Source organism: Pseudopodoces humilis, chromosome 7 (assembly GCF_049639895.1).
Source record: "Pseudopodoces humilis isolate 2021_Gansu_Grassland_sample_001 chromosome 7, ASM4963989v1, whole genome shotgun sequence".
Lineage (NCBI taxonomy): Eukaryota > Metazoa > Chordata > Aves > Passeriformes > Paridae > Pseudopodoces > Pseudopodoces humilis.
Window position 1 is genome coordinate 19,817,744 of NC_142206.1, and position 19,392 is coordinate 19,837,135.

Below are 19,392 nucleotides of genomic sequence, written 5' to 3' on the forward strand. Positions count from 1 at the left end.
ATATTCTTCTCTTTTTGCTCAAACCACAACTAAAAGGGGAAAAAGAACAATTCAAGGTAATTTTTCTCATTTGTCAACCTGAACACAAGCCTTTTCTCTTCCGATCCCTTTCGGTGCTACCTTATTCCAATTGGGCAAGCTGTAGGGCAGGATTTACCTTATCTAACTTTGAAAGCTAGGTGTGTTTTGCATAGACTCAGATAGCTAAAGTTAGGTAAAATGAATCCCACCTAAGTCTTTTATCTCTTTCTGCTGGGCTAATATTTCTAGTTGTCTTTCTTGTCTGCTCTTGCCATATATTAAAGTCTTCCCAGTACTTGTGCTCCTGCATAACATAATCAGGGGCCCTCACTTTCCAAGACAAAGACTATTTTCTTTCCACAAATCCTCACTTCTTCCTAATGAGGAAATGAAAGATGACCTCTCCTTTCCTTCTGGTGTGGTGACAGCAGTCTTTTCAGCTCTTTCCTTCCTCTTCTCCCACAAGTGAGAGTCCAGCCATACATCAGGATGGTCACAGTAAGTCTGTGTTGTGACAGTGATGTCCCTCAGCAGTAGTCATGAAGCTAGAACCACATGGGTATGTCAAGCAGCTTTTCCTTCATAAACCTTATGCAGGAATTTGTCCCCCACCTGAAATGTATAGTCAAATTTTGATTCATAACTATGTGAGTTAGAATTTGGGAAAAGATGCCAGCTTGTGGGACGGTGTTTTGTTTTTTTTTTAGAAAACCTGGTAATTTCTTTTAAATGGAGCATGCCACCTGAACAAATATGTCAGGCCACCAGACTCTTCACCTGAAAATTCCTTAGGATTTTTGCTGGCCCATGGAGAACAGTTCAAGTACGGTAAGTCACAGCCTTGCTTTGCAGTTGATCAACCCGCAGCGATGGTCACTTCCCAGCTATACCATGAGTCACAGATGGAGATCGGCACTCAAACTCCACTTCAGCAGTGCTGGCTCTGAAAAATAAGTAACTGTTGGAAAAGCAGGCACAGAATGAATGTCAATATGCACTTTTAATTATTAGTAGATTAACCAATTTTATATTCTGGGTAGGTATCAACTCTCATCATACGACACATGAGTCTGGGACAGGAAATATGTGTTTGTATGTGTCCATACAGCTTGCACTAAAGTCCTGTCTGCAATCCCTAGGTAATGATTTCATGTTCGTAATAGCAAACCCTAACTAGCAGAAGCAATGGACAGCAGTAAGATTCACAGTACCACAGTGAGTCTTTGTTTGAAACATCTGGAGATAGCAAAAAAGAGACAGGAGAATACCTCTCTTACAAGCAAAAAATATGGCAGCTGTTCTTATCTAAGCTTACTATGGATATCGACACAACTTAAAATTGTTAGAGGATCCCAGCATGAACTAATAGATTAACATACTGGTTTTAGAGTAGCATCAGCTTTTTTTCATTTTGAGACCAGCTACAACTCAGGTGTAAAGTTATGATTTGAATTCTCTTAAGGAGTGCATCAGGTTACCAAGCTTCACCAGTATGGTGCATAATTCACAAAAGGTTCTTAAACAGTTCAACAAAATTACATTATTTTACCAATTTGGTCTGTCTCCTTTAAGGATTTAAAAGTCTCAAGTGTTTTCAATTAATGAGTAGCTCTCCAGAAGGCAGCGTAACTATTTCACTTACATGTTCCATGCGATTGCTCCCTGATTGCAACTAATTGCGGCTTTTAATCTCTTTAAGGATCCCGAATTACAAGTGAGTTTTTTTCAGCAGTTTCCTGTCTGATACCTGCTGTAAGCTGTGACAGCAGAACAGAGCAAACTGCACGGCGTTGCGGCTGACAGGGGAACCTTGAACCATGATATCAAAATGAAGTAAACCCTAACTTTAAGCGGCACATCCCTTCCCCCGTGCTACACGCCCCGTTGCTTTGGCTGGCTGCGCCCCGAGCCAGGAGCCGGCGGAGGTCCAGCATCTCCCGGCCGAGCCGGCGAGACCCGGGGCCGGGAGCGCCCCGCGGGACCCGGGCGGGCCGCCCTTCCCCGCCAAGGGCCTCCCGAGCTCCTCCATCCTTCCCATTCCCTTTCTTTCGCTTAAGGTCAGAAGAATTTACACTTCCTGACTCGGGCGGGACGGGAGGGGTACCCCGAGGCGGAGCGGGGTGGGAGCCGGGGGGGGCAGGCGCGGCTGCCCCGCTCCGCCCGGCCCGGCCCGGCCCGGCCCGGCCGGCTCTCGTCTCGGCGGGGAGGAGCCAGCCCGGGGCAGGCTGTAGCAGCAAGGGCTGGCCGGCCGCCAGGAAGTGTAAAATCCTGGCCGGTGGGTGGCAAATTTCGCCAGATCGCGGCGAGGAGGCAGCGCGTCCGTCCGTCCGTCCGTCCGTGTGTCGGTGCGTGCGGCGGGCGCGGGGAGCGGCAGCCCGGCAGCCCGGCCCGGGTGAGTGCGAGCCGCGACCTCGGGCGCCGGCCCCGCTCGGCCAGGGGGGCCCGGGCCGGCCGCCGTGCCCGGGGCAGCGGGGCCGGGGCGATGCCGCTGGCGGCACGAAGGGGATGTTTAGCGGGGGGCGGCTGCGGAAGGGAGCGGGCTGGGCCGGCTCCCCGCGCTCCTCTGCCGTGCCGCTGGAGCGCAGCGCAGGCAGGAGACCTGGGTAAGTTCTCCATTTAAAAATATTAAAAATAGACCCTCCGGCTCCACAGCGCTGCCGAGTGAGTCATTTCCAAACCAAATGTCTCAGTCTAACCCTTCCCCCCAGGAGATGCAATAGTTCTGAAACCGGGGCGGAGGGAAAGAGATTCTGCTCCCGTCTTTCTCTAAACAAATTGAATCAGCACGTAGAGGAGACAAAAGCCGTGAGAGTAGCTGGTCACCTGTTTAACAAAGTGAAGCGTGTTTCCATCCCTTTCTCTCTTCCCTTGTACCTCTCCCATGCCTGTGCCGCCCATCTTTCCCCGACGTGCGCTCGGAACCTCTCTGCCCTAGGAACATTTACGGTGCTTTCCAATTTCGTGGGCATAATCCACTTTCCAGTTCCTTCCATTGCCAAACACATTCACTGCCACCGTCTTCTCCGCGGGACATCAGCCACAGCCGCGCGTCATTCCAGCAGTGACCCCAGTCAACGCAGCTCCTGGCTGTCTATGCTGAAAAGAACAGTCCAAGGCACAGCTATTTTTTTCCATCTTTTCCAGTCATATGATGGTTTGTTCATGTAAGTGAGCTGTCTTGACTAGAGGGATATTTCGTTTGTCAAAGACAAGTGCTGAGCGTATTTATAGGCAGTGCTGCAGTTTTGTGGTGTGGAAGATCTCGGTTATGCAGAACTCGTCGGTACCTGGATCAGCATGCAAGACCTGTTTACATCTCGCATATAGGGCTCTCTGTGTGTACATATTTAACGTATATACCCATAGATCATACTTCATGGTGAGGCAGCGTGCACAAAATGCAGGAGGTGATACACAGGTTCCGTATTTATTTTTCTAAAACAGATGCCACAGTCCAATTCTGCAGTTGCCCCTGATAGCATAGCTCTAAATCAGAGGAGACAAGACACTGTCTTGTCTCTAATGAGCTGACTTTCCTGAAAACCCCCTAGCTGCAAGTAAAATCCTGTCCTCTTACCTCTGTGGAGAACTTTGTTAGCATTTTGACAACAAAAAATGACCTATAGTTGAAAATCTGAGCAGTAAATTATGTCAGCTATTTTACAGCCATGACAAAGGTGTTAGGTTTGAGAACATAATCAGTGGTAGCAACCCAAAACTTAATGGCCTGTCTGTGTAGGTAAATGGAGAACTGTGATGTAAAAGCACTTGCATTCTTTTTTTTTTTTTTCTGCTTAGACTTCTCCTGTTAAAGGTATTCATACTTTTTACTGCTAATAGAGGCCATTGTGATTGATCAACCTGTCACATAGGGTGAAGAGTACTAAGAAATTCCTGCAGAAGGCATGCGACTTTTCTTTTAGCTGCAACATAGAAGAGATTCATGAACTTAGGGATCCTTCCAAAGTACTGAACTTAAAAAATGAAAAGGTTATTTTCTTGTGCTCCAAAACACAAGAAAAAGTAGAGTTCAGATCCCAAGTAAATGCAGATTTCACAGTAATGTAGGACAAGGTATGCTTTTGATGCACAATTCATTTGCATTCAGAATGGCATTCTTGCTAAGATCCAGCATCTGAGGGAGCAAAGTTCCTGAGCAAAAAACATATGCATTTTGATGAAGCTAGGAAAAAACTTTCCCAGAGGTGGGTTATTCTTGATTGTCTGTGAGGGGGATGTCCTAAATCTCTGGCTGAAGTAGCTGTCGTGTCAGGTGTGGTGTGTTGCACTGGGTTCTGCGTGGATGGCACTGGCAAGCTGGCAGTGACAAGGGTGGCCAGGGAAGTACAAGTGCACTCGAGCCCTTGTTGGGAGTCTTTTTTGATATGTCAGCCTAATAGTAATATTTCCTTTTGGCAGTTTTACAGCGCAGTTAAGGGGACAGTTTCACATTTGTCTTCCGCCTTCAAGATAAAAATTCTTTGTAATAATTTTATGCGGTGTGTTTATGGGTTGTCTGATATCACCTGAAACTCTGATAAGACTTTAAACGTTCGCTTTCAAAGTTCACCTGGAACACAGGTAGTGTTTACTGAGTCCTTACTCCCTTTTGGAATAATTTCAATTCCTTAAATTTCCAGCAGCCAAAGATAGAATAGGTGAGATATTTAACCTTTTCTTTGATGCAGCTTCCATTCTTACGGAAAGAGCGGGCAAATGGGACTTGCGTGTATCAGCAAGGATTTAAAAGTAGCAGACACATAAGTACTAGAACTTTATCCTTTTTATAACTCATATTCAGTGAGTGCAGTTTTCATGTGACCTTTTTAGGTGCCTGTAGTATTTGTGGATTTTTTTTCCCATAATGTATGGCCTTTTGTACTCATTGTTTCTGCTGATGTGAGTTCAAGCATAAATATACACTGACTAAATATGTGCTGGGTTCCAGGGCCTATTCAGTAGGGCATAACAACCTGTTTTTACTGCACAAGATGCATTTAAGTGCAGCTCAGATGGACTGAGGATTTTAGCAAAACCCCAGTTACACTACAGCTGGCTGCGGATGGGCTGTGATGTATAAGCAACTACTTAATTGCCATGTTTTGTAGCCCCAGGGTTAAAAATGTGGGGCATACTTAGGTTTCTAATAGCAACAGGAGTGTGAAATCAAAAATCAAACAAAAAGGAATAAGAATGAAGTGCAAAGAAGCACAAAGATTGTCATTCTTGTTGCAGTAGAGATAGTTCTTATGTAATTTTGGTTGCTGACTTATTGTTTGATTTTGATAAAGTATATCTTGCATGCCTTCTGATTAACATTCCTAGAAAATTGAACATGTTATTACATTTGGACTGATAATTACCTTTTTGCTTTTGAAATTACATTTTTCTCTCACTCCATGCTTTTGCCTGGCATACAATCATAGAAACAGAATGTTTTGGATTAGAAGGGACCTTAAAGATCATCTAGTTCCAAGCCCCAGGCATGGGCAAGGACACCTTCCACTAGACCAAGTTGCTCAGAGCCCTATGCAGCTTGGCCTTGAACAATTCCAGCTTCTCTAGGCAACTTTTTTGGTGTTTCATCACCCTCACAGTACAAAGTTTCTTCCTAATGTCTAATCTAAACCTATTTTCTTTAAAGCCATTCCCCCTTCACCTATCACTGCATGCCCTTGAACACACTTCCTCTCCAGCTCTCTTGTAAGGACCCATTTAAGTACTGGATGGTGCTCTAAGGTCTCCCTGGAGCCATCTCTTCCCAAGGCTGAACACCCCCAACTCTCTCGCCCTGTTCATATAGGAATGGTACTCCACTCCTCTGATCACCTTCATGGCTCTCCTCTGGGCTCTGTCCAACAGGTCCACGTCCTTATTGTGCTGGGGGCTCCAGAGCTGGATACAGCACTCCAGGTGGGGTCTCAGGAGAACAGGGTAGAGGGGGAGAATCACCCCCTTTAACCTGCTGGCCATACTGCTTTGGGTGTAGCCCAGGATATGGTTGTCTTTCTGGGCTGAAGCTGCACATTGCTGGGTCATGTCACATTTCTCATTCACCAGCACCCCCAAGTCCATCTCCTCAGGGCTGCTCTCAATCCATTCCAGCCTGTATTTGTACCTGGGATTGTTTTGACCCAGGTGCAGAACTGTGCACTTTGCGTTGTTCAACTTTATGTTCAGGCCATCAAACCTGTCAATGTCCCACTGGCTGGCATCCCTTCCCTCCAGTGCGTCGATTGCACCACACAGCTTGGTGCCATCAGTGAACTTGCTGAGGATGTGATCAGTGCCACTGTCCTTGTCACTGACAAAGGTGTTCAACACTGCCTATCCCACAAGTGCTTTCCACTTGGATAAGGAGCCATTCACTGCTACTCCTTGAACGTGAGCACATTTAAGAAAGCCTTAATTCTGTGCCTTGTCTGTTCCTCTCTTGTGAATTCCCTTAGGAATTTGTTTGTGAATTTCACCACATTTGACCAAGGAAGGGATGGTATAAAAGATCTAATGGTCTAAATGGTCAAAGTTTCTCTGAGATTTGTGACAATATTTTTAGAGCCCATGCTGAAGGAATGGCTCTTTGTGGTGTTATCACTTCCCACATGGGTGAAATTCAGAAGGGAGAGCGATGCTAAGTTAGTTTCTGGGTTTGAAAACTCAGTTGTTAATTCAGTCCGAAAGGCCCTTTCTACAGAAAGCGTTTGATAGCTTACTCATACTTGTGTCATAAAAGTGATACATTCCTGGGCTGTTTTTCTCCAGTAGGGGTGCATTTACTAGGGCATCTGTTGAATGCAAGCATAGTGCCAGTGGAAGGAAATAACTGTGTGTGTTTCATCTTCCTTGTTTTCATGTGTGTCTCCATTTAGCTGAATTTCTTGAAAATCACCTGCTAATCCAGTGAGTTTAAGACTGCTAGGTCTTGGATCAGTATGAGCTGCTGAATGGAGGGCCTGAGATCCTTGGAGCACTGCTTTGCTATTAATCCAGCTGTGATTTTTGGAGTGTTAATAGCTTGAGTAAAGCCCTGCTATAGAACTGGAGACAAAGCAGTGGTGATTTGACATCTGCTATGTGTTGGTGGGTGAAACTCAAAAGATGGATGCAGATAAGTTTGGTGCTTAAAAGAAGCAGTGCTAGCTGCTGTGAATTAGGATAGCACCTCAGTGATCCATTTTGAAAGGATGGTTGCTCCAGCTGTTACAGATGCAACTTTATGGAAAGCCTAAAATACCCTAAAGCTTTGAGTTGATCAGAAAATGGTGATAGATCTTATCTTTCCCTTCTTATCCATTCCTCCTCTCTATTGGATTGGTTTCCTATTGTACCAAAGAAGTAAGTGTGTTTTTTCATTCTCAAACCACTCCATCAGTTCTATTTTTCTGAGCCTGTGTGACATTTTTGCTTCTTGCCTTTCATAGCTATGCTTTGGTGTGGTAATTGCTTATTAGGAGGATAAAATTTATTTCAACCAGATTAAATCATCTGTTAGTGTATCTAATTCAAATTTGTCTCTACCTTAATTCTGGTCAGCTAAGTGATTCTAATGATCTGTTCTCCTCTTATTCTCACCCAAGCATGTCAGAGTGTTTGGCAAACATATTGTGCCTTTTAATAGACATAAAAATTTTCTCCCATTTTTTTGAACGTTGTGAGTCTTAGGAATTAAAAATTTTGTTTGAAATAACAAAGAATATCTATGGTAGAAAACAAAATAACTTTGTTGTCTTAGATGCTACTCCTACATAAGAAGATATTTTAGTGTGTGTGTTCTTTACTATGGACCTCTTTAGTTCACATTGAACTGGCTTGCTCTGTGTTATTATTGATTTCTTACATTTTTTAATGAGTAGCTGTATTAGCATGTATACAGATGTGAAGTAGCAGTCTTTGAACTGGCTGTAAACTCCAAGGAGGCTGCAGGGGTCTCTCAACTACAGAGAAGGTTCTCAGACCATGGTGGGATATACACAAAGAGTTTTTCCCCTCCTCATATATTTCTTCTCACTCTTAAGCAGAGTTTCAGATTTGATTTAACCTCAGAAACTCAGAGCACATCTGAGTGGATACCACTGAATTTCTTTATAAATGGTTCTGCTATCAAAGCCAAGTTAGATCTGTTTGTGATGTATGGGGAATAAAGGCATGGTGTGGGGCAAATTGGAAGAGGGAATATGCAAAAGATGGGGAAGGAAAAGAGAGATGCTGTTGTCTCTATTGTGGAGATGGGTGTGTACTAGAAGATAAGGAAAGTGAGATCTCCTTTTGCGTAGCTAGTGTTTTGTGGCAGTAAAATTGTAGATTATATGATTGCATACCAGAGTGTGAACTTCGTATCAAGAGAGCTGTTTCCCCCTATTCTACTGATGTCACTTTGATAACATATTTAAGCTCAATAGTTAAAATCTATCAATTTTAATTACAGATATGTGAGGCCAGTAGAATAGCTCAGGACTATTTATGAGACATCAAGTTGCTGCCTTCGTGGTGGTGAAGCCAAAAAAAAAAGAAAAAAAGACATCTTTTGGTATTTAATCATCTTAGGAAGGGAGAGGTGAGATAGATCAGATTCATCCTTTTCTCTCCAACACTGTCAAATAATTTGAAAGGTTCATTAAAGCAGCTTAGAGGGATATTTTTGTTTGATGAATAGGATGCTGGCTTGCAAGGTTGAAGACCAGGCTAAGTCACTTCACTGGCTTAGCAACTTTTATTTCCTCAGCCAGAAAATTGAGCTAATTATTTTTATTAGTATGCCTCCAAGAGCTCTTGATGAAAGGAGTGATTTGCAGGACTGAGTGGCCCATCTGCCTGGGGCTGAGCCTCCCTGGGATCCCTCAGGGCTTTCCCATGGTGCAGGGAGGGGCGGGCAGGCTGCAGATGTGGGGCAGGCAGATGGGCAGCGCACAGGCTGGGGGCAGCCAGGGGCTGGCAGGAGGTGTCTCATGGGGTTGCAGGTAATGTGCTTTGGCTGGCTGCAGTCCTGCATTTCCCAGCTGGCACGAACCTGCACAAAGAGCTTGAAGAATCACCTTGTGTTCCCCCGTGGGACAGCATCTAGGGCACAGCACTTCATTTGGCTGTGCCCAGTGGAAGTGGAGCATTGTTCTGGGTCCTGCCCTTGTGCTGAGGAGTAGGGGCATGGCCCCTGAGCCTGCCTATGGCCTGTGATCCCTCATCATAGCTTCACTACAGTTTCCCCTTGCAGAATTTCTGAGATGATTTTTGGGATTTCAGAAACAAGCTCCATTAATTTATGGGTGGAAGAAGCCGTCTTCTAAAGTTTGCGACTTGAATTAATCCTGTTGACAAGACTGAAAGACCTGAGGGCTGGTCTTGCACTCTTCCACTTTACCTTCCTGAGCTGGGAATGTCTCCTAGCATGAGCTGTGCTCCTGGTGATGAGCACACCTGGAGATACGCTTCTTTATGTGAGGAACTGCTCATGAGACTAAGTGTCACCACTTTTCCGTGCTGCTTCAAGACTTGATTCAAACCATATTAAGAACAGTATTTAGTTAGATGCCTGTTGTTCCTTATGGGCTGTGGATTAAGCTCTCAACTTTTCATGGGTCAGATAGCCAAAGGTGTGAAGGCATGAAAGGATGAGGGTGTAGGAAAGACTGTGCCTTGAAATTGGACCCTAGACTGCTCCAACATTTTTGACACTCTTGCTTTTGATAGCTTCTGAGGTATATCCAAGGCACAGCTTCTGATCATTATTGACCAGAAATAACCTCTGTTAGTTATTGAGTGAATCTCAATTTGATCATCTCTCCTGAGAAGTAGGGGAGATGATGATCAAACCTTGTTTAATTTTAAGAAACTGAGCAATTGGGAGCTGTAGGAGGAACTGAATGTGCTGTTAATTTAGCAGTGGCAAATATTGTCTGTGTTAGAATATAAATGAAGTCCATGCATGTGCCATGTGTAATTACGATGACCCACAAGACTCCAAGTTACAGGTTGTGGCCTGCTTCTCCACTTCTCAGTGTGGCTGCACATCAGGCAAATGAGGGATTTTTGTCAAAAATAGTGTCTTCAGGTCTTGTCAGTTGAACTCATATCAAGGGTTTTGCCAGTCGCATACTTTGTTAAAGATTTATTGGGCTGGAAGAAGAATCAGCTAACAAGACTCTTGTTGGCTCTCTGCATACTTTTTGTGTCTGAGGCAAGATGGGACTGCTCATTAAGCATTGTAGGCTTAGTACAGTGGGGTATTTTTCTAAAGAATACACTTCTTCTACACTCAAAATTATTACAAAATATTCAGCTGCATGTTGTAATGTCCAGTTTGTGTATTTTGTGAGCATAGGTCATAAATGTCACAACTGCATGGAGCATATAAAAGAGAAATATAAGCAAGTGTATATTTTTCTTCATGAAGGGGCTATTTTTAACACTAAAAATAATTAAATGGCACAACATCAGTTATGTCAGGATAAACCATCATTCTTTATTGCTCTGTTTCATTCTCCACTATTTCTTTCCCTCCTGTTTTAATGTTACTTTTGGACTTGTGGCTTTTTGGTGTGAATCTGTTGTGAAGTAATGTTGGTGAAAGTTTTCTCTAAGAAGCAAAAAACAGTTGTAATTTTTTTCTGTCATGTCACTTCTGTTAGCAGCTGTTGCTCTGAGTTTTGCAGAGAAGACATCAGAGGAATTTTAAAAGGTCTGTTCTGTTAAATCTCAGTTACCATGGGCCTTTTGTTTGTTTTGCCCAAGATTATCATGAAGATTCATCATTTCGAGAAATTGCTGCCGGTTCTTAATTTGGTTTATTCTTTCTTTAGTAGAGAGAGATTGAAGTAGGGGTAGCTCCTGATCTTGCTTTCCCTCCAGATGGGCAGATGTATTATGGCCTGTTGTGAGGGAAAGGTCAATTCATGAAATCATTTTATAATGATTTCTCTGTTGTTTTTCATGGCTAACAGAAAACAAATAATAAAAATTTCCTAGCTTCAAGACTGTAATGTTTTTATAAATGTCTGTATCTATGTGTGTTGGAAGAGGATTTGTCTCAATGCTCAATTCTTTTCTTTGAAGATTCAGATTAATCCTAAAAGTGTTTACTCAGATGTGGTGAATTACAAGTAGATGAAATGACATTGTTTTCAGATTGACTCATTGTCCTGCTGTGCTGCCTCAGTTGGGAACATCGACTTTAATCTCTGCAGAGTTAGCTCCCTTGAAGACCTGAGTTTTACACAGGTGACAAATCTGCCTTGTTATAGGTCTAGAGGGTTTTGGTAGCTGGACTTTGTGATGGTAACCAAGGATAAGGAAAACAAAAGGACCGGGGAGGGTGGACATCTGGAAGGGAAGGAGGAGCAATACCTATCTCTCAGACTTAGTCGTGACGAGTGTCTTGCCAAAAAAGGTCTGCAGGGTCACTAAGCAAGATGAGGAGAGTGGGGAATGTTTTAGGATGTATCAGCTGGCAAGCAATTTGAAATCCCCTGATGCCATGTAAAGCATTATCCCAGCAGCTGAAGCACGTGGCAGTGAAAGATTATCTGGTGTGGCTGTATGTCTTATGCAGTCACTGCACTTCAGTCCCTGACTCTTAATGTCTTTTATAACTGATGGAGAGAATGTTGCTCGGTGCCTGGAACATGCTGCATCCTGGTGTCTCCCATCATTCTGTATAAAAGGGGAAAAGTAATTACTTCTCTGTAAAGCTGTTTCTAGTTCTGTGGTTGCTAATAGGGTTATGATTATTAGAAATTAAGTTTTATTTTCTAAATAAAATGGTTTCTTCTAAGCCACTTTAATCCTAGCAAGAAGAAACTGCAGAAGTGAAGTAGTTTATACTGAAAGCCTCTAGGAGAGCAGTGTCTGTTTCTGACCATTTCTGCATAATTCTGTGAGAGTTTTCACAGCAAAATGAAAAGGAAAATTGTTCCTTGCTCAGCATTTTGCTAGATGCTGTTCATTCCCAATAGCTCAAATATCCTGAATACCATGAGGGCTTCTTACTAACCTATAACTATGTTAATGCCTTGCTTGCCACAGGGGTAGTTTCTCCCAGTAAAAAGCCAGAAAATTGCACACTGCAGAATGCACACCACAGATATTGCCATGAAACTGCTGCTGCAACCTCCCTGTGAAAATGAAGCATTATTTACAAGGCTTCCTTGCTTTGGGGAAAGCTTTCAGTGGGAGCTAGTTGCTGTGAAAGGAAAATGTGGTGTGATGGAAGTGTTTGATTGGGTTCAGGTGCTTTGTTGTACCTTCAGGTGGGTGCACAGGATCTGCAGAGTACATGTGACAAAAATCAGATTTCTAGTAAACCCTCTCTTACTTTGAGCTTTATGGAAGTCTGAAAACAGTTTAAATGGGCTGTGGGCATAGGGACAGAGTGCCACAGATTGGCATTTCCAGTTCTGGTAACATAAGGGCCAGCTATGTTTGGATACCATTTAGGGTTAGCCTGCCTTCAGAGTGAGAGTTTGGTGTGCCTGCCATTCAATTGTTACTGGGTTTAGAGAAGATAGGAGAGATTAGTGTCTTTGAGTCCTGAAGAAATAAAAATAAGACTCTGAATCAAATCCTAAAGATGAAGATCTTGCTTTAAATTCCTAATGAGATTTTAAAGTGAGGTTCTCTTGACAGTAACATACATTGCAGGCTGGGTTGGGGGAGGCAGAGGGGTGCCTTATCTGCTCTTGGCAGGCAAGAGCTTGTTTTTATCTAACCTGGTGACTTTTAACAGAGATTAAGGAAAACAACATGTATGTTTCAATGAGCTTAAGCATATTCTCTAGGTAAGAAGTTCTCAGGAAATTCATTGTGGGGCCCAGTGTAATGCCGTGGTTCTGCTGTGTGGAATCAGTCTTGTAAATCCATAGCCCAACCTCAGAAGTGACCTTCCTGATTGTGGTGTTTTACTGTTTGCCCAGAACGGGACAAAGAATTTCCTACCCATACTTAAATTTATATATGCTAAGGCACAGAGATTGTTATATTGTTTTACTTTTCTGAATTTAAGCTTTACCCTTGCAACTTAATATAATTCAAATGAATATAAATGCATCCTACAAAATGATTTCATTATTGGGGAGAAAGGTGCTTGCATGCCTTTGTGGCACCTGGGGTAGTGGTAAGACAAAGCTTGTAGGTTAGCACATTAACCACTGCTTTCTAGCCTGGTTAAATGCCTGCTAGAAATAATGCTTGTATTGCATCTTCTACCTCTGAAAGTGAAAGGTGTCTCTGCCTGTAGCAGGGGGGTTGGAACCAGATGGTCTCTAAGGTCTCTTCCAACCCAAATAATTTTGTGTTTCTGTGTGTAAAGATTGTCAAGTGAGAAGTTTTACAGTGCTGCTGGGAGAAGTGAGCTGTCACTCATTCAGCTCCTCATGCTGTTAGCTTTGGAACTTGTAGAAAAACATTGGCACCAGCTCTTGCTTTGCAGCAGAAACAGGCGCTATACTTGGGCTTTGCCTTGCGGCCAGCCTTTGGTCTGCTCTGAAAAGAACCTGCCTCGGCTCTCCAAGGTGCTGTAGCTTTTTCCTCTGCTGATTTCTGATGTGGTTACAGTTGTCAATGGAGAAATTGCTGGCAGATTGAAAATGTGAGGGCAATGTCAAATGAACTGCTGCTGCAAAAGATGCACAGAAGATCCTGCTGCTGTGGTTGTACTATATATATATATATATATATATATATATGTAATAAATGTTTACATTTAGTATTGATGTCTTAAAGTTACGACTTTGTTTTAATTTTAATTGTAACAGAGCAGCCAAAGAATCAACAGATTGCTGCCATTTCAAGCAAAAACAGTTAAGACTAAGCTTATGTCACAAAAGACTGTCTGGGCTTTGTAATCTCTGAAGACAGCCAGGAGTTGTCTAAAGCAGGAAAAAGTTGTACTTGTTCCAGCTCCACAGAGATCTCTGCAAACTGTATTTAGCTTGTGAGGGTATAACAACCATATTTATTTCTTAAATTGCACCAAGAATGATAGTACTGTGTGTTTCAGTGCCTAAAAAATGGAGTGTTTTCTCCATTTTTCCTCGTTGGCAGGGCATGTGGTGTCCATGGCGCAGCAAGGGCCTTGCAAAGGCTTCGTGATGATTGATCAGAATCTGCCAAGGCTGTGCAGAACTGGGGTAACAAAGTGAGCTCAGTGTAAAATGGGGCTGGCCACATGGGAAGAAGGCTGCTTTCCTGCGTGTAACACTCACCTCGTGCTGAAGATCTAGATAGAAAAGAGATCTTGCTTTATGTCTTTCATGTGCTGTTCAGTTACACAACTTTTTTGTTTGTTTCTTTTCCCCCTCTGCTCTCCTGTGTCCCACATCTCATTCTCCAAACTGCCAGCTACATCTACTGCTTGTATTCGTCTAAAGTGGGAGGATTTCAAAGAACAGAAGCTTTGCCAGAGTTTTTTTGTGGCTTTTATTCAAGCTCAGTTCTTCTATTTCTGTGGTTTACTTGGGGCTACATAGTCATCTACATGGAGACGATGATCAGAGTGGAAAATACGGGCATTTCGTAATTGGCCTAGCAATTACTTCTTGTGCTGTAGAAAAACCAGAAACATAAAAGCCCTGCTTATTCTCAAAATATCTGGATGTCAGAACTCTTTTGAAGAAGCTCCTTATGATGTCCTTTTTGTAGTGAACTGATAGCATGTGGGTTTATTCTCTTGCACAACACTTCTCAAAAAAAAGCACTGTGTTAGTCTGTTCATCTTTTTTTTCCATTGTTCATCTTTTCTACCTCTCTAGTGGAATGGTTTTCTCTTTCTCCAGTTACTACTATTTTATATACAGGCCAAGTGGCTAACTATTCAAAAGGTATTTGTAAAGTGCCTCTGGCAGAAGAGTTGAGTCATCTCTGTTCTTGCATCTCTGCAAACTGAAGTTAAAAGAGAGACCATGCTTGCATTTCTGTTGGGTCATTGTTTAAGGGGCAAGATGGGAAATTGCGCTGTTGAAGAGCTCTGGAATTCCAGAGTCTTCCCAAAGCTGCTGTTAATGGCACAGGATATTTTCCTCCCTCCCTCCCTTCTCTGCCTTACTTTTTTCCTTTCTCTGCATTGCAGGATTGCTTCAGTTCCTCCATCATGCAGTGCGTGGCACAACCCGGCACGGTGGGGAACTGCTAGTGCAGGGCTGACTCTTTGGTCTTGACTGAGTTCTTGGGCTTGAAGACTCAGGGACATTGCTGAGATTGGCGCTTGAACCTTGGAGAGAAGAGCGTTTCTGATGGTCCTGCTCAGCTCCACCTGACCCTATGAAAGGAGGGTTCACCGTAGCTCTGTCCTTGGCGCTCCAGTTCCACAAGATGGGCTCGTTCAGAAGGCCTCGACCTCGCTTCATGAGCTCCCCTGTCCTCAGTGACCTGCCTCGGTTCCAGGCAGCCCGGCAGGCAATGCAGCTCAGCTCTAACTCTGCCTGGAACAGGTGAGCAGGGCCCACCTGGGTGAGCCCTTGCCCTGCAGTGGCTCCTCAGTGCCAGGGTCATGTGCATCTTATGCTTTTGCTTCACACCATTTATGACTAAGCTCATCTGTTTATAAGCATACACAAATTTTTGGCGTGTCCAGACTTTGCTGGCATTGAAAGCATCTGTGGAGTGGAAAAATTTAGACCCTACTAATGCTCAGTTGGCTTTGGCCAATGTTGTTCAGCCATACTGTCATGAAGTAAAGCAGAATGACTTTTTGTTAACAGTTGCATCTTTGAAGTACCATTTAGGAAAACACATTCCTAGTACTGTAATAAGTGCAGTTTATTAATTCACAAAGGCATGTGTTTGCATATTATGAAGCTTTTATCACAGTCAAGTTCCTCTGACAACAACTAAGCTTGTGGCTTCAATCAGCATTTCCTATTGATAGCTAAATCCTGTCTGCTGTGTGTGCCATGCAGCAACAGCAACTGGAAAAACAGTGTGAAAGGTGAAGAATGTGATGTCTTATGTCTTCATGTAATGGTCTGCTGCTACCAGAAGTGGGTGTTCCCACCTTCTCTTCTGGCACCTGGCAGCAGCTCTGTGCTCTGCAGACTGTTCTTGCTTGCTGACCTAGCTCAGTTTACCAGTGTCACACAAAAGTAGCCTGGCAAAAACATCGCAGTTTTGTGCCGTGATAGTGGCTGAGATCTGTGAAGCATACAGATGCTATAACTGGCCCACAGAAGGGAATGTCTGTTCTGGGAATGATATATGCCCTTGTTAGCCATGGCAAGCTTTAGACCTTCTAAAACCTTCTTGTCTGTTGTCACTTTATAACTTCCTCTGTGCTGGTGAGAGAATTAGAAATACTCCAACAGCATCTTACAAGCATTAATGGTGCTTAAACTTGGATCTGACTGAGGGGATGCTGGCTGCAGAGCATCTTCCAGCATGGCCAGGGTCTTGCCAGATGCTGCAGAGTGGATGGTTCCTGGTAGGATCATGGATAATGCAGTGTGATGTGTTCAGCAGATATTACCAAAAATCTATGTCTCCTTGTAGCAACTAGCCTGCAGCACACAGCAAAGATCCCCCAAACAGTTGTGATCAAGAGACATCTGGCAGGAGCTGTGTCCCTGTGACAACTTTCCCTTGCTTATCCCAGGCAGAACTCAAGTTATTTGGTTCTGCTCTGTCTCCCAGGGGAGATGCAGGTAATTAAGAGTAACAATTTCTAGGTGATATATAGTGGAAATATTTAAGGGTAATTAACTTCACCTGCTTGTAATCCCTCTGCTTTTGGTGTCTTGCTAATGCTGTGCTCTGTTATAAATCACACTGCTATTCATGGATGTTGTCCTGTCTTATTTCTTTTTTTGGCAGCGTACAAACAGCAGTGATAAATGTGTTCAAAGGGGGAGGCTTGCAGAACAATGAACTTTATACTCTCAATGAAAATATCAGGTAGGTTGCTGAAATGCATGAAAATGAATTTTTGTTGTTGCTTGTTTGGTGTTTACTGGGGTCTGTTGCCTTCAGAACCACAGTTAGAAGGTATTGGTGGGAGGAGAAGGGATGAAAGCAAACTTAAGCAGAGATTTGGGGTTTCTGGCTAACTTAGTGACATGAATGGCACAGGGTATTTGGATAATTTTTCTTCAACTTGTGTGGATATGTAGCTTTGATAGGGGCAGGTTGTGTATTGACTTGGACTGTAAGGTTTTTGTTCCTTCCTAAGAGCTGTGCCTCTTTTGGATATGTTATATGCGTGATAATATTGGCATCTCTTTTCTGAAATGGAACTGCTCAGTGCCGTGGCGTGTTTAAAGCAAACTACAGCATTTCATTTAAAAGCTTAATCTTTACAGATGATTGCAGAGCAAAACCTGAAAATATGAACCGTAAAGATAAAACAACTAAAAACTTGATAACATTTCTTGTCACTGATGCTAGTGATGGTTAAAAGTATTATTTTCTTTTAAAAGCAGGTTTCATGATTATCTGTGGTTTCATTCTGATTAGTTGGAAAGTTTGATAAGCAATAGGTAGGACTGTAGAGAAGATAAAGAACTATTTATTCTTGTCTTGGTTCCAAGTGCTGCTGAGAGGAGTGTTGTCAGGGCTCATAGATGTAGATTCCTCCTTCTCTTTTTACCACTGCGCCATATAATTTCAAGAGTGCTGTCATGCATGTTTCTACTACTTCTTTTATATGCCCTCCCCTCATTCTTATTGCATTTTTTTGAGCTCCAAAAGATTCAAATAGCAATTTGAGCTAAGTATGTATTAAACAGCAGTCTAAACTACCCCTTTCCCCGCTTTCAAAATAAATGCAGCTATCAGGGCAGGAGACTCTGACCAATTTGGTCTAGTCCCAAACCCGAAAAGTTTAATGTAATTCCTTCTGAGAATTGAGCAAGGGCAGCATCTTGTGCTTTAATTATATTTTAGTGTGTTCAGGTCAGAAGTCTTCAAGTTAGGTTTAAGTACTCGGAGCAGTCTTAATTCTCCATGGGATGAGTATTTGTGGACATGAAAATAAAAACAGATGTCATAAGGCTTGGGAAATACCTAAAGCCCCAGCTTGTTAGCAGACTTGGGGAATGGCTTTAGGCTTTGTGACTCTCCTGTTGCCCATGGCAGTGGCTGCATCCTGCTTTTGCCTTGAAGTTCAAGCAAGGTGCTCCTTCCCACCCTTCCAAGAGGCAGTACACTGGGCAGAACTGCCGTGGGGTCTGGGCTTGGCCCCACTGGCTGGACCATGCTCTCTTCCTGCTGGCTGCTGAAGTGGAGGCAGACTGTCAAAAACCAGGCAAAGAACAGGAAATTCTTTATGAAGTGTGTATGCTTTGAGAGCAGTGCTGCTGGTGGGAGGGGAAATGCCCTTTTGCACAGATGTGCGCTGCCAGGCTGTACTTGGAAGCACTCACCTTGAATTACATGATTAATGTTCCTGCAGGTGCCCTGAGCATTGGTTACATCTCCAAATGTCACTCTTTAAATAGACCATTTCACAACCAAGTAGCTCATTAATGCCCATCTAAGGAGCAAAGGACAGGCCTCTGCATGTGTGTTTGTAGGAACACCTGCAGCCTCACACCTGTGGTTCCTGATGGAGCTCCCAGCTCGGGGTGAGCTCTGTGCACGAGGTGAATCTCTAGCCTCACACTGGAGAGAAGCCAGCCCTCTGAGACAAACAGCTCTTGTGTGCCATGAAGTCGAGCTGGCACGCTTTCCTTGCCCTTGCTCGCAGTTCTCCACTCGGCTCCTGGGCTGTACTTTGCCAATGCAGCAAGAGGCTCTCAGGTTCTGCACAATGCTTCGTCATTTGGCAGAGGGAAACATGGGACAGTTTTAAAGGAGGGTGGTAATGACAGGACCAGGAGATGAGCAGGTGGTAACATTTTGTTCTGGATTGCTGCCACCAAGATTTTATCTTGCTGTGATTTGATATCATCTCACTGGCTAATTTTTTATTTATTTTATTTTTTACTGCTTTGAAAGTCAGCTGTTGCAGCAAGAGGAAATGTAAGAAATGCCTTCAGTAAATGGAATTTCTGTAAGTGGGAGGTGACCTGGCCATGCTTAGGAGGAGACCCCTCCCTTGATGTTCTTTCCAAGGTGCAAGCCTCTGGTTGCTGGTCTTACCTGCCTGAAGCCAAATCCTGCTGGGCTTGTCAGTCGGCTGGAGGAGAACCTGCTGGATTTGGCTGAAGCCAATGGAAAATCTTCTGACAAATGGGTCCCCAAAGACTTACCTGATTTATTCATTTCACACACACGTGCTTTGATTTGGGTGGGTGAATATAAGCACTCAGAGAGAGAAAGAGTAAAGGCATGCTGGCGTACAAATACTTTTTACAAAATTGTAAAATGGTTAGAGAGGAAGGTTGTTAAATTTAACTTTGATCAGAGATGAGGTAAAGTGGTGTAGTTTGTTGGTAGAAACCCAGCCTAAGAACT

The 19,392-nt window shown here is 43.5% G+C and overlaps 1 protein-coding gene across 5 annotated transcripts in view; it reads left to right on the top strand.

Moving 5' to 3' along the window:
- Positions 1-1,708: 1,708 nt before the first annotated feature.
- PRR5L (proline rich 5 like) overlaps positions 1,709-19,392 on the top strand; it is a 41,906-nt gene continuing 24,222 nt past the window's right edge. The window contains exons 1-3 of one of the 5 annotated variants that reach the window (XM_088057790.1): positions 1,709-2,078; positions 15,077-15,437; positions 16,813-16,893. In XM_088057790.1, coding sequence (XP_087913916.1) covers positions 15,268-15,437; positions 16,813-16,893 — 251 coding nt within the window. In that variant the 5' untranslated portion in view covers positions 1,709-2,078; positions 15,077-15,267. Of the gene's footprint in view, positions 2,079-2,252; positions 2,414-2,546; positions 2,625-15,076; positions 15,438-16,812; positions 16,894-19,392 lie in introns of those variants that run through there. The other 4 variants (XM_088057791.1, XM_088057788.1, XM_005522396.3 and 1 more) reach the window with 4 other exon arrangements.